The following is a 27,375-nucleotide window of genomic DNA, read 5'->3' as shown; positions in this document are numbered from 1 at the left end:
TCACTAAGCGTACTGTGATTTATCACGATTTCAACCACCTGGCCCTCTCACACACACACACACACACACACACATTACCACATTCTGACCTCACACACTGATCAGGCTCTTTTCAGGGAAGGTGGAAGATGCAGACGCGGGTAAAGGGATTTTTCCGTCAGCCTTAGAGCCAAATGTTTTGCACAGAAACCCGGCGTTATTGCCTTCACTGGCAGTGGAAACATTCATCACCTCATCTTTGTAAACACTGTGAAGACTAAACTTTGAAGACGTGTCCAGATTTGTTGGAGAACTCGACGAAGGATTCTAAGATGAATATCAGATATAAATTCTTGTAGAAGAACTGATTCACACACCAGCATGGTCATGGTGTTCTGAACGGACGTCCCGTTCCTGACGAACGCTTCTGAGGCTGAACCTGGAAACTGTTTCACTGAAAGAGGGAACAGCGCTTATCTTTAACGTGAGCCGCTTCAACACAGTCGCCAGCAGTGAAACACTGACTACACACACATGTACTTCTCCTGTGTATTATAAACATCAAGCTTTCATCCGTTCTAATCATTCTAACCCGTCGATTCTTCAGCTCTTCATCCACAGGAAAGCTGTGAAAGCTGAGATAAGGCTGTTTTTTCTCAGAACTGTAACACAGAGACGCTGTGAAAGCTCTTACGCTTCCACTCGGATGCTGCTGGTGTTGTAACTGAAGTAACGCTCTCCTGCGAAGGCTACAAAAACCTCGAAGTGTGGAAATGGCCCACTCTCCTGGTCGAGCAGTTGTGTATTTGCATTTACTGTTCTGTGTTGCACCACAGTCCCGGAGAAACGACATTTCGTTGCAGTGTATACAAGCTATATAGAGGAATGACAATAAAAACCCATTGACATGAGTGTGTGTGGTTTATCTGTTTCATACGTACAGCAGCAGTGTGTGAGGTTTGGCGACCTCTGTGGTGGAAATGTGTCATTACAGGATCCCTGCAGATGAACAGTGTGTAATATTTCGTGTGAACACACACTTAAAATATTCGTTATGAACACTCATACCTGCTCACAGATTCATCACATAGTTACATAACCACATCTTCACAACCCTCACACAAAATTATATTACCACAGGATTAATTAACTCTCTCAGAGAAAGTGTTTCTCTTCACATGACCTGGGCTTTGAGTTTTATCCTATTTAATAGCAAATAATTATTCAACAATTTATCATTCTTCACTGCCCCAGAATTTTTATTCAATCAATTATTCAATTGAATTTAATTTCATATATTTTTTTTTTATTGTCAAGTCAAAACTTTCTCCAGATTTGTTTCTCTTGAGATGTTTGTGTTGATTTTCACAAGGTGTCCGTGATAAAATATTTACTCATTTCCTCTGTGATTAAAGACACGAGCAGTTTTCGTCACTCGACTCCAACAGTGAAGAGAATATTCTGGCTGTGTCCCAAACCACACACCTGTGCACTAAACAGTGTGTCAAAACTGTACACTGCCCACCTTACTATTTCAGCAGACTGTGTAATATGCTGGTGTGCGCTTTGGGACACAGCATTTAAATCACCTGTTCGTGTTGAAAATGAAAAGCCCTCTGGTTGCTTTGTTGTTTCTTAAACACACACACACACACACACACCGCAGTTAAACACCACCACTGCTGTTACACTCACTCTGTGTGTAGTGTACATGTTTTAACAGGTCCAGAGCACCAACACAGCTGCTGCTGATGTGTGAGTGATCAGTTAATACATATTTAATCATATATACTGCAAATATACACATACACGCGTCTATAACACGAGTGTTGAGCGTGATCCACAGGGTTGGCGTGACCGCAGCTTTACACCTGATCATCAACGAAGGTGAAGTGATGAAGCAGGTGATCACAGGTGCACGGCCACGCCCGACCTCTGTGTTCAACACTAAACACTCCTGAGCTATGATGATGGAATTTAAAAAATCTTACAAGTGTACGATCAGCAATTCAGAGGATTTTTCCACAGTACATCTATAATGATGAAAAACAGTTGGAGACTGTAGTTCTGAGTGAGAGATAAAGGGATGTTGATTACACTCATGTTCACGGAATACACATGAACACACACATGGTGTGTGAAGTGTGAATTATTCACCTGACTGACAACGCAATGAAACCGTATACAGCACTGAAACATTAAACCCAACATGAGTTAGCAGCTTTTAACAACATCCTGGTAATATCTGGTAATGCTCCAGCTATTACCTGGTTATAATGTGTGCGTTTGCTGGCAGTCTGTGGAAGCAGCAGCATGAACACATCTGAGGAAAATCAACACATACCCCAATAAAGTAAACATTAAAACATTAACAGGATGTTTTCTATATAATCCTTTTGCCAGTCTCTTTTCTAACGTCCCTCACAGAAGCCCTGAAACATTTCCACATGGCTGATATTTTCACTGTTGATCTGCTGCTCAGACTGCTTGAACGCATCCGCACTGACCGACGGCGTTATCATTACCTTTAAAAATGATTTGTAAAGTGTTACATTCGACACTTCACTGTAGGCCTATTTAATCTCTTTCCTGTCAGAATGCTCAGCTATTTGTTTCTCTTTCAGCTGAAAATGTGCAGTTTTTCACCATTTTCAGCTGAAATCAGCGCTTCAGAAATAAAGCTAATGTACCTGATATATACGAGTGACGTTAGCGACGTGGAACACGTGGATTTTACTTCGCATTATTGACCTCAAAACATTCTCCATTTACCGTGACAGGAAGTGAGGACGCCGTGCCAGCGCATCTTTCAAGTGGAAAAGTAGAGTCGAGAAACATTACTAACGTGAGGTGAGAGGACGGGGGCGGGGCTTCCAGGGGGTCAGTTAATATTGGAGTTCAGAACACCAACAAACTGTCCGCCATTCCAGATTCATAAGTCGCTTGGCTCCTCTGCTGTTTTTACTGCGGGAAAACAAAGCGGTGGTGTATTTTTGAGTGATCACTCGCAGCAGCATACTCCGATAAAATGCAGCGCTCCTGTGAGAAAACGCGTAAAGGTTAACAAGTCTGTAGAAAACAAACCATCACTACAGACTACTCCTCTCTCTACCGTATCTGTCACTCTTTCACCGCCGTTACCGATCTGCTTCATTTACAGAGTACAGAATTCTCTTTTTACGACTGCGTGTTCACCGGTGGTTCTTCATCTGATTATTTTTAGTATTTGTGTTTGTAGTACATGATCACCTTTAGCGACCCACTCACCTATCTGCTGTTTAATCACAGCTTTATCCCATTCACGTGTTTTTCATTCAGTCTTTACTGGATTTTATTAGAATTCTGGAGTTTGAATCATACATTTTAAATATTTTACGCAATATTCACCAGGATCTTTCACCAGGTCATTTCAGAAAGAAGTTATTAGCGTGTTATGATCTTACCTGTACCACCTCCACATCGCAGATCCAGACAGCTGAAAGCGGGAGTGAGAGAATAACGAGCTCAGAGCCTAGTGTGTGTCATACTGTTTACTGTGCTGTTTATTGGTGTGTGTGTGTGTGTGTGTACGAGAGAGTACAGTCTGAGAAGAACACATGGAAAATAGTGATTAAAAAACATAAGCACGTCAGGCTAACACCTCGCATCAAATAAACATCAATAACTGCAGGACATCACCTGAGTAACATAAAAAACTAAAAAAAATTAACATTCAGACTAAGAAAACATTTAAGATACTGCAGGGGGAGGACTGTCAGAGAGGGGCGTGGCCTAATCTGCACAGATAATTAATCACACCGTGGAGCTCCTCCCCATCGCAACCACCGCCGAGAAGAACCTGAAACACACACAATAAGATTAACACCTTTAATACTTAGAACACTTGTAACACTGTAACTCACGTAATGCTCATAACACCTGTAACTGCCCCTAACTCCCATAATACCTGTAACACACTTATAACACCTGTAACACCCCTAACTCCCATAATACCTGTAACACACTTATAACACCTGTAACACCCCTAACTCCCATAATACCTGTAACACTTATAACTGCCCCTAACTCCCATAACACCTGTAACACTTATAACTGCCCCTAACTCCCATAACACCTGTAACACACCTAACTCCCATAACACTCATACCACCTGTAACACCCCTAGCTCCCATAATACCTGTAACACCCCTAACTCCCATAACACCTATAACACCTGTTACACCTGTAACACCCCTAACTCCCATAACACTCATATCACCTGTAACACTTATAACTGCCCCTAACTCCCATAATACCTGTAACACCCCTAACTCCCATAACACTCATACCACCTGTAACACCCTAACTCCCATAACACCTGTAACACTCATACCACCTGTAACACCCTAACTCCCATAACACCTGTAACATCCCTAACTCCCATAACACCTGTAACACTCATACCACCTGTAACACCCTAACTCCCATAACACCTGTAACATCCCTAACTCCCATAACACCTGTAACACTCATACCACCTGTAACACCCCTAACTCCCATAACACTCATACCACCTGTAACACCCCTAACTCCCATAACACTCATACCACCTGTAACACCCCTAACTCCCATAACACTCATACCACCTGTAACACCCCTAACTCCCATAACACTCATACCACCTGTAACACCCCTAACTCCCATAACACTCATACCACCTGTAAAACCCCTAACTCCCATAACACTCATAATACCTGTAACACCCCTAACTCCCATAACACTCATACCACCTGTAACACCCCTAACTCCCATAACACTCATAATACCTGTAACACCCCTAACTCCCATAACACTCATACCACCTGTAACACCCCTAACTCCCATAACACTCATAATACCTGTAACACCCCTAACTCCCATAACACTCATACCACCTGTAACACCCCTAACTCCCATAACACTCATACCACCTGTAACACCCTAACTCCCATAACACCTGTAACATCCCTAACTCCCATAACACTCATACCACCTGTAACACCCTAACTCCCATAACACCTGTAACACCCCTAACTCCCAGAACACTCATACCACCTGTAACACCCTAACTCCCATAACACTCATACCACCTGTAACACCCCTAACTCCCATAACACTCATACCACCTGTAACACCCCTAACTCCCATAACACTCATACCACCTGTAACACCCTAACTCCCATAACACCTGTAACATCCCTAACTCCCAGAACACTCATACCACCTGTAACACCCCTAACTCCCATAACACTCATACCACCTGTAACACCCCTAACTCCCATAACACCTGTAACATCCCTAACTCCCAGAACACCCATACCACCTGTAACACCCCTAACTACCATAACACTCATACCACCTGTAACACACCTAACATCCCTAACTCCCATAACACCTGTAACACCCCTAACTCCCAGAACACTCATACCACCTGTAACACCCCTAACTCCCATAACACTCATACCACCTGTAACACCCCTAACTCCCATAACACCTGTAACATCCCTAACTCCCAGAACACCCATACCACCTGTAACACCCCTAACTCCCATAACACCTGTAACATCCCTAACTCCCAGAACACCCATACCACCTGTAACACCCCTAACTACCAGAACACTCATACCACCTGTAACACCCCTAACTCCCATAACACCTGTAACATCCCTAACTCCCAGAACACCCATACCACCTGTAACACCCCTAACTACCAGAACACTCATACCACCTGTAACACCCCTAACTCCCATAACACCTGTAACATCCCTAACTCCCAGAACACCCATACCACCTGTAACACCCCTAACTACCAGAACACTCATACCACCTGTAACACCCCTAACTACCATAACACTTGTAACATCCCTAACTCCCAGAACACCCATACCACCTGTAACACCCCTAACTACCAGAACACTCATACCACCTGTAACACCCCTAACTCCCATAACACCTGTAACATCCCTAACTCCCAGAACACCCATACCACCTGTAACACCCCTAACTACCATAACACTCATACCACCTGTAACACCCCTAACTCCCATAACACCTGTAACATCCCTAACTCCCAGAACACCCATACCACCTGTAACACCCCTAACTCCCATAACACCTGTAACATCCCTAACTCCCAGAACACTCATACCACCTGTAACACTCATAACTCCCAGAACACTCATACCACCTGTAACACCCCTAACTCCCATACCACCTGTAACACCCCTAACTCCCATACCACCTGTAACACCCCTAACTCCCATACCACCTGTAACACCCCTAACTCCCAGAACACTCATACCACCTGTAACACCCTAACTCCCATAACACCTGTAACACCCCTAACTACCATAACACTCATACCACCTGTAACACCCCTAACTCCCATAACACCTGTAACATCCCTAACTCCCAGAACACCCATACCACCTGTAACACCCCTAACTACCAGAACACTCATACCACCTGTAACACCCCTAACTCCCATAACACCTGTAACATCCCTAACTCCCAGAACACCCATACCACCTGTAACACCCCTAACTACCATAACACTCATACCACCTGTAACACCCCTAACTCCCATAACACTCATACCACCTGTAACACTCATAACACCCAGAACACTCATAACACCTGTAACATCCCTAACTCCCAGAACACTCATACCACCTGTAACACCCTAACTCCCATATCACCTGTAACATCCCTAACTCCCAGAACACTCATACCACCTGTAACACCCCTAACTCCCATAACACCTGTAACATCCCTAACTCCCAGAACACCCATACCACCTGTAACACCCCTAACTACCATAACACTCATACCACCTGTAACACTCATAACTCCCAGAACACTCATACCACCTGTAACACCCCTAACTCCCATACCACCTGTAACACCCCTAACTCCCAGAACACTCATACCACCTGTAACACCCCTAACTCCCATACCACCTGTAACACCCCTAACTCCCATAACACCTGTAACATCCCTAACTCCCAGAACACCCATACCACCTGTAACACCCCTAACTACCATAACACTCATACCACCTGTAACACTCATAACTCCCAGAACACTCATACCACCTGTAACACCCCTAACTCCCATACCACCTGTAACACCCCTAACTCCCATACCACCTGTAACACCCCTAACTCCCATACCACCTGTAACACTCATAACTCCCAGAACACTCATACCACCTGTAACACCCCTAACTCCCATACCACCTGTAACATCCCTAACTCCCATACCACCTGTAACACCCCTAACTCCCATAACACTCATACCACCTGTAACACCCCTAACTACCATAACACTCATACCACCTGTAACACCCCTAACTACCATAACACTCATACCACCTGTAACACTCATAACTCCCAGAACACTCATACCACCTGTAACACTCATAACTCCCAGAACACTCATACCACCTGTAACACTCATAACTCCCAGAACACTCATACCACCTGTAACACTCATAACTCCCAGAACACTCATACCACCTGTAACACTCATAACTCCCAGAACACTCATACCACCTGTAACACTCATAACTCCCAGAACACTCATACCACCTGTAACACCCCTAACTCCCATACCACCTGTAACACTCATAACTCCCAGAACACTCATACCACCTGTAACACCCCTAACTCCCATACCACCTGTAACACCCCTAACTCCCAGAACACTCATACCACCTGTAACACTCATAACTCCCAGAACACTCATACCACCTGTAACACCCCTAACTCCCATACCACCTGTAACACCCCTAACTCCCATAACACTCATACCACCTGTAACACCCCTAAGTCTCGTCACTCCTATAGCTGCTGTAACACTCATAAAACCCCTAACTCCCATGACACCTGTAACACGCCTAACTCCTGTAACACCCCTAACTCCAGTAAATCCTGTAACACCTGTAACACATGTAATACCTCTAAGACCCCTAAACCCCATAACTCTTGAAACAGCAGTCACACTCACAATTCCTGTAACACTCCAACTCCCGTTAATGCTAACTCCCCTAACACTTGTAACACTTAAAACACCCCTAACTTCCAATGACAAGATAAACATCTTGACCCATTAGCTGTCCACAAATGTCAGCCCACTAGCGAATTTTACCATCTGTATATCTGTCTATTTACTCATTTGTATCTTTATTCTTCTGTCTGTTTATTCGTCTGGCCCCAATTATACATCCAACACATCAATATGTGTGTCTATTGGTGTCAGCTGTCCATCTGTACCTTCATTCACCTCTCGCTAAACCCTACAAATTAATACACTGTAAATACAAAAACAAAATCAAATATCACATATAAACTGAAGTTTAAAGTTGATCATGGTTATGTGTCAAACATCATGGTGTATATTGTGAAACTAATTATTGTCACACCCACAGCGTGTGTTACAGTGATTACAGTTATAGTTATCTGATCTGTTTAATATTAAACACAGCATGCGAACCGTATGCAAATGAGCAACATTATGTCACTGATGCCACTGCGTCTGTGAACAACAGAATATCGCATTATATTACGCTGATACAGAATAACTACAGATTATCATAGTGTATTGATAAACTGATATTTTGTCCTAACACTGGCTGTCGTATCTCATCGTCTCTACAACTGCAGTAAGCGATAATAATACAACTATTTCAGCCTGCTGGGTCACACTGATATATCGTCCCAGCCCTAGTGATGCAGACAGCAGACTTTTGTCTAAGGGAAAGTAATGGGGACATGTTCACACATGTACTTACCGTGTGTTGTGTGTACAAAGGGCGAGTATAAACGGCTCTAAAAGTATTTAGTGCGATTGAGCGCGCGCTGAGCTAACTGTCCGCTCTCATCAGTGATCTTCTCCCAGTCTGTCTGTCCCACTACAAACCCGATCGCTCGCTTCCGATCGGCGTCCTTCTGCTCCTCCAGATCGGCCCAGCGCACCTACCACACACACACACACACACAACAACGAATAAATACAATACCAAAAACACTAATCAATTCACATGTCATTGGTGATCATTACAAGTCTAGGATAATAAAACTGTGACTAAGCATAGAATAAAAATTGAGCCAGACATTTTGCGTTATATTTACCCTTTTTTTCCCCGGTTGGGACATGCGGCTGGCGTAATCATCTGGCAGCTGTAAGAAGTCCTCCATAGCTGAGATGTCTCGCTTCCTCTTCCCTCCTCCAGCTAAACCATCCAGCTTATCTGTATGAAGGAAAAAGTCACTGAGGTCATCATCATGGCAAATGCTATTTGTATAATCACTCAATTTTAAGACTGTATGCATGATGCTGTAATGGTCCCATTGATATTACAGAGATTCTAAAGTAGAACTCAGAGCCAGGGCTGGGCGATGCGATACCGTGGCATCGATATCATGAGTAACTGACTGTTCGGTCTATAAACACTGAGCGACTCCACAAGAAGCTCATTTTTTTGAACATTTACAACAAATTATGTCTGCTACTGCAAATACCACTAAAAGGTGAAAAAATGTACTGAGAGCATCACCCAACCCTAGTCAAAAAAAAAAACATTAAAAATGAATAAATAAGAAAGTAATATTTATTTTGTATAAACAGAATACGCACCCAGTTTGGCCTCGGATGTGTCCATCTCCCATTTGCTTTTGGGAAGGTATCCCTATATTACAGAAAGACACTCCAGCCGTTAATGATCAGCCATGGGAGAGAGGGACAAGAGGAACAGAGAGAGAGAGAGAGAGAGAGAGAGAGAGAGAGAGAGAGAGAGAGAGAGAGAGATGGAGCGAGGGATGATGGCTCTTTGCATGAAGAGGAGCACAAGATGAAAATGATGGTTTTAAAAGAAATAATCGTTAACCACAAGATTATCTGTGATCATGTCTAATGCTGTGTGTGTGTACTCACAGAACATGCGAGACAGTAATGAGGCAATAAAACGAGTTTAGCTCACAGTCAGTGCTGCAGCTTTCAGTTTCCATGTGTGCACAGCACTAAAGGTGTACAGTATGTGCAGATAATCAGCTAAACGATATCATTGCAATATTCATTACGAAGCAGAACTAGGTTAATTATTTAGACATATAAGCACCAGGTAACTGAAACATGATGAATATGGCAATGATATCCGGCAACGAGAGTACACTGAGTAGAAATTAGTTGAGGCCGAGGTTCCTTGACTCTTCTGATGAGAAGGCTGTTGTAACACCACGGTTACATAATTATCGCAAAATGTAAAGTTCATATTGGCACATGCTGTTCATCACAGAGACAATATTCAGTGACAGTATATATTACAAACTCTTACACACACATTCTCATATGTTTTACTGTTATAAGCACATACAAATGTTGAACTTGAAGTTAATGTGACTTTACTAGTTTTACTTTACATTTGTTCATTTACATTTTACTTTACATTTAAATATAAAGACTATAGATATAAATAGCCGTAATGAAAAGTCATTACTAGCTTTACTGTGGACAATATTAACATTATACATTACTATCTTTACTATAAACACTACTAGCATCACCATAGACTAGTTTTAATGCAAACATTAGTGCCTTTACTGTAAACATTATTAGGTTTACTGTAGACATTATTAGATTTACTATGACTATTGATATTACTACTGTTACTATATACATTACTAGCTTTACTGTGGACATTATTAGATTTATTATAGGTACTACTGCCTTCACTGTAGACATTACCAGCTTTACTGTAAACATTATTACGTTTACTGTAGACATTGCTAGATTTACTATAGACATAACTAGATTTACTGTAGACATTACTAGCTTTAACATGGATATTATTAGATTTATTAAAGACATTACTAGATTTACTGTACACATTACTACCCTCAGTGTAGACATTACTAGCTTTACTAGATTTACTACAGACACAACTAGCTTTAATATGGATATGATTAGATTTATTAAAGACATTACTAGGTTTACTATAGGTATTACTACCTTTAATTTAGACATTACTAGCTGTACTATAGACACAATTAGCTTTAATGCAGACATTATTAGATTTATTAAAGGCATTTACTGTACACATTACTACCCTCACTGTAGACATTACTTGCTTTACTAAACATTACGACTTTTAATGCAGACATTAGGTTTACAGTAGACATTACTGCCTTCACTGTAGACACTACTAGTTTTACTGTAAACGTTACTAGAATTACTTATGACACAGCTAGCTTTAATTTAAACATTACTAGCTTTGATGTACACATTATTAGCTTTACTTCAGACATTACAGCCTTTAATATAGACATTACAAAGTTTACTGTAGACATTACAAAGTTTAAATGTAAACATTGCAAGGTTTACTGTAGACATTACCAGGTTTACCGTAGACATTACTAGCGGTACTGTAGACATTACTAGCGCTACTGTTGACATTACTAGCGCTACTGTTGACATTACCAGGTTTACCGTACACATTACTAGCTCTACTGTAGACATTACTAGCTCTACTGTAGACATTACCAGGTTTACCATACACATTACTAGCGCTACTGTAGACATTACTAGCGCTACTGTAGACATTACCAGGTTTACTCTACACATTACTAGCTCTACTGTAGACATTACTAGCGCTACTGTAGACATTACCAGGTTTACTGTACACATTACTAGCTCTACTGCAGATTTTGCTAGTTCTACTGTAGACATTACCAGGTTTACTGTACACATTACTAGCTCTACTGCAGATTTTGCTAGTTCTACTGTAGACATTACCAGGTTTACCATACACATTACTAGCTCTACTGAAGACATTACTAGCTCTACTGTAGACATTACTAGCTCTACTGTAGACATTACCAGGTTTACCGTACACATTACTAGCTCTACTGTAGACATTACTAGCTCTACTGTAGACATTACTAGCTCTACTGTAGACATTACCAGGTTTACCGTACACATTACTAGCTCTACTGTAGACATTACTAGCTCTACTGTAGACATTACTAGCTCTACTGTAGACATTACCAGGTTTACCATACACATTACTAGCTCTACTGAAGACATTACTAGCTCTACTGTAGACATTACCAGGTTTACCATACACATTACTAGCTCTACTGTAGACATTACTAGCTCTACTGTAGACATTACCAGGTTTACCGTACACATTACTACTTTCACTGTTAACAATGCTAGCTTTATGCTAGACATTACTTCCACAGTATGTAAAGTTTATATCAACACATGCTTTTAATCACAGAGACAATATACAGTGACAGTATTTACCCACTACACGCACACACACGCACACACACGCACACACACACGCACACGCGCACATGCACACACACGCGCACACGCACACACGCACACACGCGCGCGCGCACACGCACACACATTCTTATTAGCTGTTATTAGCACATAAAACTGTGGTGAGACATTACTCACTTTACTATACATGATATATACACTACAGACACTCTCACTGTATACATATCATTTACTACAGATACCATTATGTTTAATACAAAAAATAATAATTTTAGTATAGATGTTATATTTAATATAGCAGTTATTACCTTTACTGTAGCAGTCACTACCTTCACTGCAGACATTGGCAGCTCTACTGTACACATTAGCAGCTTTACACTTATGTCATTTAGCAGACGCCATTATCCAGAATGACTTACATTTCTGTCATTTATACGCCTGAGCAGCTGAGGGTTAAGGGCCCAGCAGTGGCAGCTTGGCAGTGCTGGGAACTGAACTCACAACCTTCCAAACGGAAGCCCAGACATTAGACATATAACTACCTTTACTGTATTGACATTAATAGACATTAGTGGTTTTCCTGTAGATATATCTTTACTGTAGACATTATCTTTACTGCCTTAATCTTTATTATCTTTACTGTGCATTTAGTGTTCATCAATTCAGGGTAAATATTACACACAGAATATAACTCAATAATAGCTACACACTCAGAAAGGAGGACTGTAATTACCTGTGTTTTCAGGTATTGTGTTTATTATTAACTGCATTTAAAAAAAATAGTGTGTATAAAAGCTAATTAGGATGCATCTGAGCTTTATAAACCCTGAAAAACACCAGAGTGCCTGCAGACATAATGTCTGACTGTACAGTGTATATTAAAGCATTTAATATGGAGTATAGAGTAGAGTTTAAATGTATACCTGAATGTTTATTTTAAACACAACTCTGACCCTGTTTTAAAACTCAAGACTCTGATGTCTTCACTCACAGACACTTTAAAGTCCGAGCAGTAAATTATTACGGTCTTAAAATTATTTTGTCTGTATTTAATATTTGTTTTTAAATTAAAAGCAGTAAATCACTGATAAAGGCCAAAACATCACAAAAAATTAATTCATAAAAACAAGGACAACTGGAACAAAATATTTAATTAGTGAACTTTAACAAATTATTTAAAAATAGTGCATTAGCAAAATTTGATATAAACATTGTTTAATTAACAATATTCTCTACAAAACACTTCACTGAAGCACCATCCAGGCAACAGCTAAGGGTTTGAACATTAAAAAGTAAAAACCCTAAATCAGAGGCTTACGGAGACTGGAGAGAGAACATACACAGTGTTTAGAGAGAAAACATGCAGAAATATTAAAGTCCTACCAGATCTGCCTCCTCCTCTTCCTCCTTTTTCTCCTCAGCTGCAGCATCCATCTCAGATGGGTTGAAGTCCTCCATCTCCACCTGAGACACAGACACCACCAGCATAATGAGAGATCACCACCAGCACAATGTAAATAAATCAGCGGGACAGTGCAGTGTACAGTACACACCTCCTCAATGGCGGCGTCCTGCAGCAGTGAGCGGAGGTCCAGGCGCGCCATGTGCACCGGGGCCGACTCCCAGCTGTTCGCCAGCTGTGCAACCACAGTGAAACACACAGCACAGTTACGACGCATTCGACTGTTCACTTACACCACTGGCCTCCTGATGCCTCCCTCACTACTACCCCTCAATATACCCTCTTATTCCTCCTCAACACACCCCTCACTACCCAACGCACCCCATTATTCCTCCTCAACACACCCCTCACTACCCAACACACCCCTCACTACCCAACGCACCCCATTATTCCTCCTCAACACACCCCTCACTACCCAACGCACCCCATTATTCCTCCTCAACACACCCCTCACTACCCAACACACCCCTCACTACCCAACGCACCCCTCACTACCCAACGCACCCCATTATTCCTCCTCAACACACCCCTCACTACCCAACGCACCCCATTATTCCTCCTCAACACACCCCTCACTACCCAACACACCCCTCACTACCCAACGCACCCCATTATTCCTCCTCAACACACCCCTCACTACCCAACACACCCCATTATTCCTCCTCAACACACCCCTCACTACCCAACGCACCCCATTATGCCTCCTCAACACACCCCTCACTACCCAACACACCCCTCACTACCCAACGCACCCCATTATTCCTCCTCAACACACCCCTCACTACCCAACGCACCCCATTATTCCTCCTCAACACACCCCTCACTACCCAACACACCCCATTATTCCTCCTCAACACACCCCTCACTACCCAACACACCCCTCACTACCCAACGCACCCCTCACTACCCAACGCACCCCATTATTCCTCCTCAACACACCCCTCACTACCCAACACACCCCTCACTAGCCAACACACCCCTCACTACCCAACGCACCCCATTATTCCTCCTCAACACACCCCTCACTACCCAACACACCCCTCACTACCCAACGCACCCCATTATTCCTCCTCAACACACCCCTCACTACCCAACGCACCCCATTATTCCTCCTCAACACACCCCTCACTACCCAACACACCCCTCACTACCCAACGCACCCCTCACTACCCAACGCACCCCTCACTACCCAATGCACCCCATTATTCCTCCTCAACACACCCCTCACTACCCAACGCACCCCATTATTCCTCCTCAACACACCCCTCACTACCCAACACACCCCTCACTACCCAACGCACCCCTCACTACCCAACGCACCCCTCACTACCCAACGCACCCCATTATTCCTCCTCAACACACCCCTCACTACCCAACACACCCCTCACTATCCCTCAACGCACCCCTCACTACCCAACGCACCCCATTATTCCTCCTCAACACACCCCTCACTACCCAACACACCCCTCACTATCCCTCAACACACCCCTCACTACCCAACACACCCCATTATTCCTCCTCAACACACCCCTCACTACCCAACGCACCCCTCACTATCCCTCAACACACCCCTCACTACCCAACACACCCCATTATTCCTCCTCAACACACCCCTCACTACCCAACGCACCCCATTATTCCTCCTCAACACACCCCTCACTACCCAACGCACCCCATTATTCCTCCTCAACACACCCCTCACTACCCAACGCACCCCTCACTATCCCTCAACACACCCCTCACTACCCAACGCACCCCATTATTCCTCCTCAACACACCCCTCACTACCCAACACACCCCATTATTCCCCCTCAACACACCCCTCACTACCCAACGCACCCCATTATTCCTCCTCAACACACCCCTCACTACCCAACGCACCCCATTATTCCTCCTCAACACACCCCTCACTACCCAACACACCCCTCACTACCCAACGCACCCCATTATGCCTCCTCAACACACCCCTCACTACCCAACACACCCCTCACTACCCAACGCACCCCATTATGCCTCCTCAACACACCCCTCACTACCCAACGCACCCCATTATTCCTCCTCAACACACCCCTCACTACCCAACGCACCCCATTATTCCTCCTCAACACACCCCTCACTACCCAACGCACCCCTCACTATCCCTCAACACACCCCTCACTACTCAACACACCCCTCACTACACAACGCACCCCATTATGCCTCCTCAACACACCCCTCACTAGCCAACACACCCCTCACTAGCCAACACACCCCTCACTAGCCAACACACCCCTCACTAGCCAACACACCCCTCACTAGCCAACACACCCCATTATTCCTCCTCAACACACCCCTCACTACCCAACGCACCCCATTATTCCTCCTCAACACACCCCTCACTACCCAACGCACCCCATTATTCCTCCTCAACACACTCCTCACTACCCAACGCACCCCATTATGCCTCCTCAACACACCCCTCACTACCCAACACACCCCTCACTACCCAACACACCCCTCACTATCCCTCAACACACCCCTTATTCCCCCTCAACACACCCTCTTATTCCCCCTCAACACACCCCTCACTACCCAACACACCCCATTATTCCCCCTCAACACACCCCTTATTCCCCCTCAACACACCCCTCACTACCCCTCAACACACCCCTCACTACCCCTCCACACACCCCTTATTACCCTGTATCCTCAAATTCCCTGATCCCGATTGCCTGCACTTCCCTTGTCATTCCAACAATCCCCCTTCACTTCACCTCCTCATTCCCAATTCCTTCTTTATTTCTCCTGCTTCCCTCATTATCCCTTCATATAACCAATTTCCTTGATCTTGACTGCCGCTATATTCCCACAATTCCCTTTACATTCCTTCCAGATTCCGTCCCAACAGTACAAGTTATGTAAAGAGTAAATAAAGACCTTTGTGATGTCCTTCAACTTGCGTCCGTGGATGTTCCTCTTGGCACAGGTCTGATGGTCAGCAGAGACTTCGGCCACGTACACCTGTGGGAGAGGTGATAGGTATTGCAGTGAGACAGTTCCTGAGACAGGAAGCTGTGTACATTCTTAGTGAGTGACAGACAGCTCACCTCGAACCCTTTGGTCTTGGCTGCACTCCAGAACTGGTCGAAGTACTTCACTTTCTCATTGATGGCGTCGAGGATGATGAAGGGGAAAAAGCCGTCGTCCAGCGTCTTCCTGAAGGTCTTCAGCATGCTGTTCCTGTAGGTGTCCTCCATCTCTGGCTCATACTCATACTCAAGGACCTAAACATCATTTAGATGATCAGCAAACACTCTTCATGCCCGAGTTACTGCCTGATCACGGATGTGTGTGTGTCTGTGTGTGTGTACAGGCAGGGAATGGTGCCGGTGTCCTGCTTCCTACTTCACGTTTACACACTGCCATTTTTATTGTATACAGTTATTCCCCCTGAATGGGCTAAACATCGTCTGTGATAAAAACAGCTAATCTACTTTACTCTTGGCCGATCTAGAATGCTCCCATCACTGCAACTGACCACTGGAGTACTAAATTTTAAACATCCTAGAGCCACGTAGCTCAGTTTCCCAACTTTATCTCTCTGTGGTACTCATATTCAGCGGTTCGCAAATACTTTTGATAACAAATAAAACTTTGGTTTTAATAATCACAGATTAACCCACAGACACAATTATCTTAACAGATTAGGTAACCTCCGTTTACACATTAGTAGTGGGAAAAATGTTAGGCAGACAACTATATAGAGAAGACTAGCTAACTTACATTGCTAACATAACTAAGTAAAATTAATTAATTAGCATTAACTAGTATTAGCACTGTGCTTCACTGGGAAATAAAGAAGCATCCATTAACCATATGAAGGCAGCTTTCCCTCCTTCTTATTACCCATGATTCCCTCCTCATTCTCCTTGATTCCTTCAACATTCCCCCAAATCCCTCTTCATTCACCAAGTTTCCTTCCTCATTTCCCCGACAGCCTCCTTATTTCCCCAGATTCCCTTCTCATTCCCAATGATTTCCCCTCCTGATTCCTCTCAGTCTCTCTCCTCATTCTCCTTCTCAACCCCTCTGATACCCTTCCTGTTTCCTTCCGTTCTCTCCCACTGCCATAGGACTGGTCAGAGGAATCAATCGAGCAAATTGTTTGGACTTGCTTTACCATATCATTCATAATTTGTATAGAATTCTGAAAATCGCAATTCAAATATCATCGTCAATGAAATTACGGCTCTGTGCCACGCCCTAGGAAATAGCAGTCACCTGTTGATTGCTAGTGTGGAAGCAGGGTTAGGGTTCTACACAATGCTCATTTTTACAATAGGAAATGAAAAATAACGGCAGTATTTTGATAAACGCTTTTAACCACATGTAGCATGCATGTTTAATTCTGTTCCTCTGTGAAAATCTAAAGCATGTTTAAATCCTGACCTTAGTTTTAATACGTTTCCCTGTATCAGGGTCTTTCTCTTCTTTCTCCACTTCAGTCATGAAATAGTCATCGAGGCCAAGCACTCTGGGTGGAGCTCCTCCAAACTCCACCTCCTTATCCTGGAACAGACATCCATCACTCATTATGGTCATGTGGTCATGTGTCATTCAGTCTAAAACATCACCAGGTAGTGGGGCACTAACACAGCTGTGTGTAGGTGTGTGTGTTCTCACCCGGATGAGCTTTGCCAGATGGCTCTTCCCACTTCCCGGTAACCCTCGCATTATTATCACGATCTGAAATAAATAAGATAAATAAATATCTGGCTACAATGACTGATCAGACGTTATGCAGACAAAGTTAGATTTAATTCAGTTTTATTTGTATGGCACTTTTAGAAAGGACATTGTCAGAAAGCAGCTTTACAGATATATATAAATTCTGGATATAAATTTTAAATGTGATAATTTATAACAGTTAAGTTTCGTACCCTATCAGGACGATTCGCTCGTCCAGGTGGTTTCAAAATATCATCAACGTTCTTGGTCTCGGGTTTCTTCTCCACACGCTGGGAAACAGAAGGAGCTGGAGGAGGCTCATCAGGGTAACTCCTCCTGTCATCTGAAAACAAACAGCATACAGCATGTTTCAGGGGTTTAGCTCACTTCCTGCTTTTACAGCTTAAAAAACAAATCCTCCTCAACTCACTTCCGTAACTTGAAGCCCCATGGTCATAGCGCTCAAGACTTCTTTCATATGAAGATCGCTCATAGCCTGGGCGGTTATACGGCTCCCGATCTCGGCTGGAGCGACTCGAGTGCTCTCTTACATCCCTCTCTCGATCGCGGTAAGCAGGACGAGGTGGGCCTGGGGGCGGCCTAAAGAAAGGAGATAGGGCCAAATTAACACCACAACCAGAGGAAGCTGAAAGCTGAAGACGCCGGACACTGCAAACCCCAACAAACAGAAGTATACTGTAGAAATGCATGCAAACGTATTCACACCTCTCATCTCTGGAGTAGCGCTCTCTTTCAAGTCGATCCCTGTCATAATCCAGGGGCGGCCTGTCTCGGAACGTTTCTCTGTCCCGATCTCTTCCATACTCCCGCTGGTCCATGTAGGAATCACCTCTTCTATCATAGTATGGATCACGACGTCCAAGTAGTTCTAATATGAGGAAAATATTAATTGCATATTAGCACCTACTAGCATTAACACACCAGTTATAACAAAAAACAGAATGAACCAACCTTTCTCATATGGTCGATCAGATGGCAACGGATCAGGTCTCAGTACTATCCTCTCCCCGTAGGAGATCCTTTCCACCTTGGCACCCATATCTATTTATAGTAGATTCCATAAGAGTTCCCAAAACAATATCTAAAATATTCAGTATGCTAAAATGAGCTCGCGCTTACCATGACCGTGACCGTAATCCACTGTTTTAGCAATGAAGGTCGGTTTAGGTGGTGGTGCTGACACTGTATGGAGGAAATCTGTGACTTGGTTTGGTTGATGCATTCCAGATTCCAAGAGTCTACCGGAAACATCCTGTCCAGTTTCAGACAAAACACTCGTGACCTTTTGTATGGGAAATTATGAATTCATAAGTTGTTTTGCAATAAAACATATAGTTATAAACATGAATTAAATCAAGGCTATACCTGCAGGGCAGTTTTAACCTCAGGTGGAATTTCAAGTCCAAGGAGACCAGCAGGAATATCAGGTGGTAGTCCAGTAGTCTCTGGATTAGAAGTATCTCCCAGAACCTTTTTACTCTCTTGCAGCTCTCTATTTTTCAGAAACAAGAACAGTAAAATTATCAAACCCACCAAATCAGTATAACGTGGTAATGCGCACTCAGCATTTGTATCCATTTACCTTATCATCTTTAGCTCCTGAGCAGCTTTGAGGATGATCTCGTGCTGCCTTTGAGAAAGCGCAAGAACAGTTTTGGTTCCACCTGGTGACATCTGATCAAGCGGAGCTTCGGGAACACTGCTCTGTGGTGCCATGGGGAGTTCTGGATTCCTATCATATAGAGGTCGAGTTTCTTCAGTGGGATCTGGGTACACTCTCTCTGGCAGTGGAGGTGGTGGAGGTCTTTCCCAATCAGGGCGAGAATGGAAGGGAGGTTCCCGATCCCTGTCCCTGTACAGAGATACGTCAGCATAACCAGGTCCTCTTCGTTCTGCCCTAATTCGATCCTCGTTCTCATACGAGAATGGTCTGTCCCTTTCTTCCCTCCAGGGATCATCTCTGAGGTGGTCTGGTGGTGGCCCACGTGGTGGATGTGGAGGAAAGTCACAATCTGGACGGTCTCGTCTCCAGTCCTCTCTTGAGTGGAAAAATTCTTCGTCTTCCCTGTAATCCCGGTGATGGTAATCAGGTGGAGGTCTTCCATACCCATCATCCTCAGGGCCAAACTCGGTGCCATATTCTTGCTCATATGCTCCCTGAGGATCTTCATGTGGAGGTCTTCTCCACCTATCTCTCGCCATTGGATGTGGTCGCATGGGTGGCCTTCTCATATCCCTCTCTATCATTTCATGAGGGGGTAATGGAGGGTGCCTGGGTTCTCGGCCATGCGGATGAGGCCAACCAGGATCTCTGTCCATTTCTTCATGGTACCCAGGTGGACCCATTGGCTCCCTCTCCAACAATTCATGAGGTGGTGGAGGGGGCCGTCGCATCATGTCATGGCGTGGTGGTGGCCCCCTGGGACCTGGACCACCACGTCGGAAACGAGGCCCCATGTGCGGAGGAGGAGGGCCATGTGGGTCACGTTCCATACCCGATGGTGGTGGAGGACGTCTTGGACCGTGGTGCATAAAGCGGGGTTGGAAAGGAGGACGCCTAGGGCCTTCAGGAGGAAAAGAGGGCCTATGGTGCATCATTGGAGGTCTTCTCTCTGCCCAGTATGGATCTTCCTCCTCCCAGTACTCTGATTGTTCCTCTTCCCAGTGTTCCTGGGGTCCCTCTCCAGGATCCATTCGGCCTCTAGGTGGTGCTCGCTCTTCAGTCTCTTCATAGAATTCTTTCTGGAAGTGATGTTCTTCTGGCTGCCACATATCATGAGCTTCCTGGTCATCTATCATTCCATGTCTTTCTTGGGAATGGTTCCCCCAACCATAATCCTCTTCCATTGGTGGCTGGTGCTCATATGAAGCATCTTCCCCATGATAATTGGGATCCGACATAGATGGAGGACCCATAGGTCTGCCCATCTGTCCCCGACCACGTCCACGTCCTCTTCCTCGCATTGGTAAAGGACCTTGACCCCTCCCCCGGCCACGGAGAGCATGTGGAGGACCGCTCTGATTCACCTCATGTGGTGTACCAGGAGGATCCTTGGGCATGTCAGGTTGGAATGGGCCTTGTTGAGGAGGCTGTGGTCGTTGCTGTGGTGCATTAATATTTTTTGGTGCTTCTGGGGTTTTATTGCCAGTACTTGGGGTTTGCTTTGGTGGGACAGATGTGGATGAGGATGGCGATGCAGTTATTTTGGAGGTATCCTTTCTTGATTCCTCCTCTTTAGCTGCCTGTTTGACTGTCTCAGCCTTCTTGCCTTTGTCAGCCTGAGACTGAGGAATAGGATCATTTTGAACAAAGAAACCATCTTCTGAATCCATTACATCATCTGACATGGACTTTTGTTCTGTTTCATTTTGAGAGATTTTGTTTTCATTCTTGCCTGTGGTCGAACTCTGAGGTACAGAACCCTGAGAAGAATCAGGTTTACCCAGCTGCGAGCTATTTTGATTTACAGGACCAGGTTTAGGTTGTGAGGCAGGACCAGACGGTGGAGGTAGACCTGTGGGTTGACCTGTAGGTGGTCCTGGGTGTGGTCCAGGAGGTCTCTCAAAGCAAGAAGGTGGACTCTGCCTTAGAGGATTCTCAAATCTACCCGGAGGTCCTGATCGAATCTGATTACCTCGGGGAGGCATGCCAAAACGCTGACCACCATCAAATCTGGGTGGTCCACCAAATCGTTGCTGTGATGGTGGCTCAAATCTCGGACCCCTAGGACCTTCAAACCTACAAAACATCCATTTAAAGTCAGAAAAACAAAAAACAGTTCGACATTTACATATTTACCTGGAGCATATTGAGTCAAACATGACTTACAAATTAAACAGAATACTATACAGTTTAAGGTTTAAGCTCAAGGGCCCAACAGTGCCAGTGATGAGATCCGAACTAACAACCTTCCAATCAGTAGCCATACGTTTTAACCACTGAGCCACCACATTTTAATAGAATTACAAATTCAGGGAGAAGTTCTAGGAAATGTATGCCTTACCTTGGACCTCTTGGGCCTTCAAACCTTCCATGAGGACCAGGCTGTCGTGCCCCTGTTCCAGGAGGACCAACAGGACCGTCCGATCCTGGAAGTGGACCCGATTCTACAGCATTTGGTCCTGGAAGATTGGTTGGATGTGTGCCCTGAGGAGGGCCTGAGGAAAGATCCCTACTATTTGGTGCCATAGAGGGGCCCATGTCTGGTGCAGGAGGAGGAGGCTGTCCATATGGTCCCACCATACCTCCGTAAGAGTCACCAGGTCCATAGGGCTGTTTCATGCCCCTCAGTGTGGTCACTCGCTCGTTCAGATGTGCTGCAGTGGAGTTCATCTGCTCCTGCCACTGTCTCCACTGACCTTCATACTCCTGTAACTGGTCTTTGTGGGGATACACCTGGAACTGGTCTAGCCAGAGCTTAAAGTGTCTGTCCCAGTCCTGCAGAACTGGAGCAAACTGCTGCTGCTGCATTTCATAGTGCTGCAACTGCATGTCTACAGACATGGACTGAAGATCAAAAGGAAAAAAAAAAAAAATACAGAAATAAATTACTCTTAGGTGCCATTCACACCTGGTTTTAATATCCATCTTGAGTGATCTGAGCAAAGGTGGACAGCCGAGACACAAAGCCGTTCACACCTGGCATTACGACTGTGTCTCCAGTGACCACTTCCATTCGGATTTCATCCTTCATTTCTGCTGGAGGGACGGCGTCGCACACATTTATAACGGCAGCCTTCCACTGCTGGAGAAATGTACATGTACGGGCTGTTGCAAACGCTTCGCTCGCATGGTCCGCTAACTAAATTTACAACACCTGTACTTAGGGCTGTCCACTTACGATCTGATCACCCAGGAAACACGTTAATGCCAACTGTGAACGGGACCTAAGAGTAACTCGCAACGGTGTATTCAAGATTAAACTCAAAATGTATAAAGGCTGGCAGGTCAGCACTGTCATGTCGTACGAGGGGATATGTACCATGTACCCGTGTGAGTGCTTGTGTACCTGTATGTGTGCAGGTTGCTGGATGACCTGTTGGTACCGGTGCAGTATCTGCTGGAGTTGTGTGTGTTCCTGCATTAGGGCCTGGTACTGGTAACCCGCTCTGTGGTACTGAACCTGCTGCCACTGAGCCGCTGCCGCCTGCAACTGCTGTAACCTTGCTGCCTCCGCCGGGTCTGCAGACTCCACCATACTGGGCTGAAAAACACACACACACGTTTACATATGTACACATACTTATTATACATACATATATACATATTTTATATATATATATATATATATATATATATATATATATATATATATATATATATATATATACATATATATACATACACGCGCACACACACACACACACACATATACGTAACAAAAAACACACAGCTTATAATAGATCATTAGTTTGTGTATAACCACATCATGTCAGCACAGTGCAATAGAAGTCATCTGATGTAATGAAGCTGAATCCTGATGATGATGATAATTACCTTGTCATCAGGTGGGGGAGGGGGAGGAGGCTCCTCTTTAGGTGGTGGAGGGGGTGGGGCTTCATTGGGTGGGGGCGGTGCTGGTGGCGTGTCTGTGTTTGCTTTAGAGGAAGGGTCATTGCTACCCTGCTTCGCCTTTTCATTCTTCAACTTCTGAAGGTTTTGGAGGTGCTGCTTATACCAGTAATCCTGCTGCTCCTGTACGTACACAAACACACACACACACACACACACACACACACAGTATTAGTGCACTTACAGTACTCCACAATATGAGTGCTGAGATACAACTGTCTGTCCGTCCATCCCCTCAGTCAGTCAGTCAGTCAGTCTCTCCGTCAATCCCCTCAGTCAGTCAGTCTAGAGGGGATACGGAGTGGTATAGAGGGGATACGGAGCGGTTTAGAGGGGATACGGAGCGAGTGAGAGGGGACACGGAGCGGTTTAGAGGGGACACGGAGCGGTTTAGAGGGGACACGGAGCGGTTTAGAGGAGACACGGAGCGGTTTAGAGGGGACACGGAGCGGTTTAGAGGGGACACGGAGCGAGTGAGAGGGGATACGGAGCGAGTGAGAGGGGACACGGAGCGGCATAGAGGGGACACGGAGCGGCATAGAGGGGACACGGAGCGGCCTAGAGGGGACACGGAGCGGCCTAGAGGGGACACGGAGCGGCCTAGAGGGGACACGGAGCGGCCTAGAGGGGACACGGAGCGGCCTAGAGGGGACACGGAGCGGCCTAGAGGGGACACGGAGCGGCCTAGAGGGGATACGGAGCGAGTGAGAGGGGATACGGAGCGAGTGAGAGGGGATACGGAGCGAGTGAGAGGGGATACGGAGCGAGTGAGAGGGGATACGGAGCGGTATAGAGGGGATACGGAGCGAGTGAGAGGGGATACGGAGCGAGTGAGAGGGGATACGGAGCGGCCTAGAGGGGACACGGAGCGAGTGAGAGGGGACACGGAGCGAGTGAGAGGGGACACGGAGCGAGTGAGAGGGGATACGGAGCGGTATAGAGGGGATACGGAGCGGTATAGAGGGGATACGGAGCGGTATAGAGGGGATACGGAGCGAGTGAGAGGGGATACGGAGCGAGTGAGAGGGGATACGGAGCGAGTGAGAGGGGATACGGAGCGAGTGAGAGGGGATACGGAGCGGTATAGAGGGGATACGGAGCGGTATAGAGGGGATACGGAGCGGTATAGAGGGGATACGGAGCGGTATAGAGGGGACACGGAGCGGTATAGAGGGGATACGGCGCGGTATAGAGGGGACACGGAGCGAGTGAGAGGGGATACGGAGCGAGTGAGAGGGGATACGGAGCGGTATAGAGGGGATACGGAGCGAGTGAGAGGGGATACGGCGCGGTATAGAGGGGACACGGAGCGGTATAGAGGGGATACGGAGCGAGTGAGAGGGGATACGGCGCGGTATAGAGGGGACACGGAGCGGTATAGAGGGGACACGGAGCGGTATAGAGGGGACACGGAGCGGTATAGAGGGGACACGGAGCGGTATAGAGGGGATACGGAGCGGTATAGAGGGGATACGGAGCGAGTGAGAGGGGATACGGAGCGAGTGAGAGGGGATACGGCGCGGTATAGAGGGGACACGGAGCGGTATAGAGGGGACACGGAGCGGTATAGAGGGGACACGGAGCGAGTGAGAGGGGATACGGAGCGAGTGAGAGGGGATACGGAGCGAGTGAGAGGGGATACGGAGCGAGTGAGAGGGGATACGGAGCGGTATAGAGGGGATACGGAGCGAGTGAGAGGGGACACGGAGCGAGTGAGAGGGGATACGGAGCGAGTGAGAGGGGACACGGAGCGAGTGAGAGGGGATACGGAGCGAGTGAGAGGGGACACGGAGCGAGTGAGAGGGGATACGGAGCGAGTGAGAGGGGACACGGAGCGGTATAGAGGGGACACGGAGCGGTATAGAGGGGACACGGAGCGGTATAGAGGGGACACGGAGCGAGTGAGAGGGGATACGGAGCGAGTGAGAGGGGATACGGAGCGAGTGAGAGGGGATACGGAGCGAGTGAGAGGGGATACGGAGCGGTATAGAGGGGATACGGAGCGAGTGAGAGGGGACACGGAGCGAGTGAGAGGGGATACGGAGCGAGTGAGAGGGGACACGGAGCGAGTGAGAGGGGATACGGAGCGAGTGAGAGGGGACACGGAGCGAGTGAGAGGGGACACGGAGCGAGTGAGAGGGGACACGGAGCGAGTGAGAGGGGATACGGAGCGAGTGAGAGGGGACACGGAGCGGTATAGAGGGGATACGGAGCGAGTGAGAGGGGACACGGAGCGGTATAGAGGGGACACGGAGCGGTTTGCTCTGAGTAACAGCGGTTTAAACACTCTGTAGCCGCTGTAATGGTGTAGTGATGAAGGTTCTTGCCTGTAGCGACATGGCGGACAGGTTGGTGGTCTGCACTTTCGGGTCTGCTGCTGCACTCTCCGCGGTGGAGGTGGAGGTGTGTGTATTGTTGGTGTTAGAGGTGTGTGCTGGCGTTGAGGTGGTGTTTTTGGGCGCAGGTGGAGGTGCAGATGGGGGTTCAGGTGGAACAGCGCCTCTGTTTTGAGCAGGATCCGGGTTAAAGTGAGCCGGAGGCGGCGGAAATCCTGCCGCAGGTCCGGTCCATTGTGGAGGAGCCGCTGGACCCGGAGCAGCGCTGAAGCTGGAGCTGGAGCTAGCACTGTTAGCAGCGTTAGCAGTGTTGTTGTAGTGCAGCACGGATTGGAGCTGTCTCTGATGGAGCTGTTGCAGCTGCTGCATCTGCTGGAGGTGCTGCTCGTGTAGACTCGAGAAGTTGGACGATGCCGCCGGAGATGGAGCTCCATATCCCCCGAAACCTCCCGCAGGCGGCGGCGGGCCGCGGAACGGCTGATTGCGCGGGGAGAAGTGCTGAGGCTGCGGGCCTCCACTGCCATAACCGCCCCACGCAGGATACATGCTGGAGAAATAGCCTAGCCTAGCCTAGCTTAGCCTAGCCTAGCATAGCCTACACACAGAAAGGCATAAAGCCGGTCAGGGACTGTACTCACGAGTTACAGAACAGAGCCAGTTTATAATCCAGGTTAAGACTCACACCCGGAAATCCCAGCATGAGAGCCCGCGCGGTCGCGCATTATTCACGGATTCACTGCCTCTGATCTGCCGAAAACTCCTGCTGGCTCTCCGGAGAGGCGAATATTAGCAGCTCAGCTAACATGGACGCGAAACAATAACGTCATCACGCTTCCCAATACGTCAGCGCGTACGCACGTAAGGCACGTCGTTTCAGGCCACGCCCCTTCGATAGAAAGGAAGAATACCCAGTGTTATTTAAATGTGTCAAAACTATTATAATTTAGTCCCTAATTATTTCCCAAAATACACAAATATCAATTACATGAAAA

The 27,375-nt window shown here is 46.1% G+C and overlaps 1 protein-coding gene across 2 annotated transcripts; it reads right to left on the bottom strand.

Moving 5' to 3' along the window:
• Nucleotides 1-3,493: 3,493 nt before the first annotated feature.
• On the bottom strand, nt 3,494-27,272 carry ylpm1 (YLP motif containing 1). 2 transcript variants are annotated; one of them, XM_053242109.1, is made up of 21 exons: nt 26,381-27,272; nt 23,973-24,176; nt 23,485-23,679; nt 22,480-22,982; nt 20,058-22,214; nt 19,841-19,967; nt 19,595-19,757; nt 19,427-19,516; nt 19,181-19,343; nt 18,885-19,054; nt 18,667-18,797; nt 18,410-18,472; nt 18,176-18,295; nt 16,834-17,010; nt 16,664-16,747; nt 13,839-13,922; nt 13,669-13,749; nt 9,634-9,685; nt 9,129-9,247; nt 8,789-8,972; nt 3,494-3,817 (listed from the first exon to the last, which is right to left on the bottom strand). In XM_053242109.1, exons 1-20 carry the CDS (start codon nt 26,927-26,929, stop codon nt 8,826-8,828), a joined length of 5,379 nt encoding a protein of 1,792 aa, XP_053098084.1. In that variant the 5' UTR covers nt 26,930-27,272; the 3' UTR covers nt 3,494-3,817; nt 8,789-8,825. The 2 variants fall into 2 exon arrangements, with proteins under 2 accessions (XP_053098084.1, XP_053098085.1); XM_053242110.1 differs by having other exon boundaries at nt 19,595-19,727.
• Between the last annotated feature and the right edge of the window lie 103 nt (nt 27,273-27,375).

Source organism: Pangasianodon hypophthalmus, chromosome 19, assembly GCF_027358585.1.
Source record: "Pangasianodon hypophthalmus isolate fPanHyp1 chromosome 19, fPanHyp1.pri, whole genome shotgun sequence".
Lineage (NCBI taxonomy): Eukaryota > Metazoa > Chordata > Actinopteri > Siluriformes > Pangasiidae > Pangasianodon > Pangasianodon hypophthalmus.
Note: the sequence above shows the minus strand (reverse complement) of the source record. Positions and strands in the feature narration are given on the sequence as shown.

Bases quoted from the DNA above. Each gene is read 5' to 3' on its own strand.
- ylpm1 (XM_053242109.1), bottom strand. From the start codon at position 26,929: ATGTATCCTGCGTGGGGCGGTTATGGCAGTGGAGGCCCGCAGCCTCAG. The intron at 19,758-19,840 runs GTATAGCCTTGA...CCCATACAAAAG, and splicing joins AGGTTAAAACTGCCCTGCAG to GTCACGAGTGTTTTGTCTGA. The intron at 8,973-9,128 runs GTAAATATAACG...TGTGTGTGGTAG, and splicing joins CCCAACCGGGGAAAAAAAGG to GTGCGCTGGGCCGATCTGGA.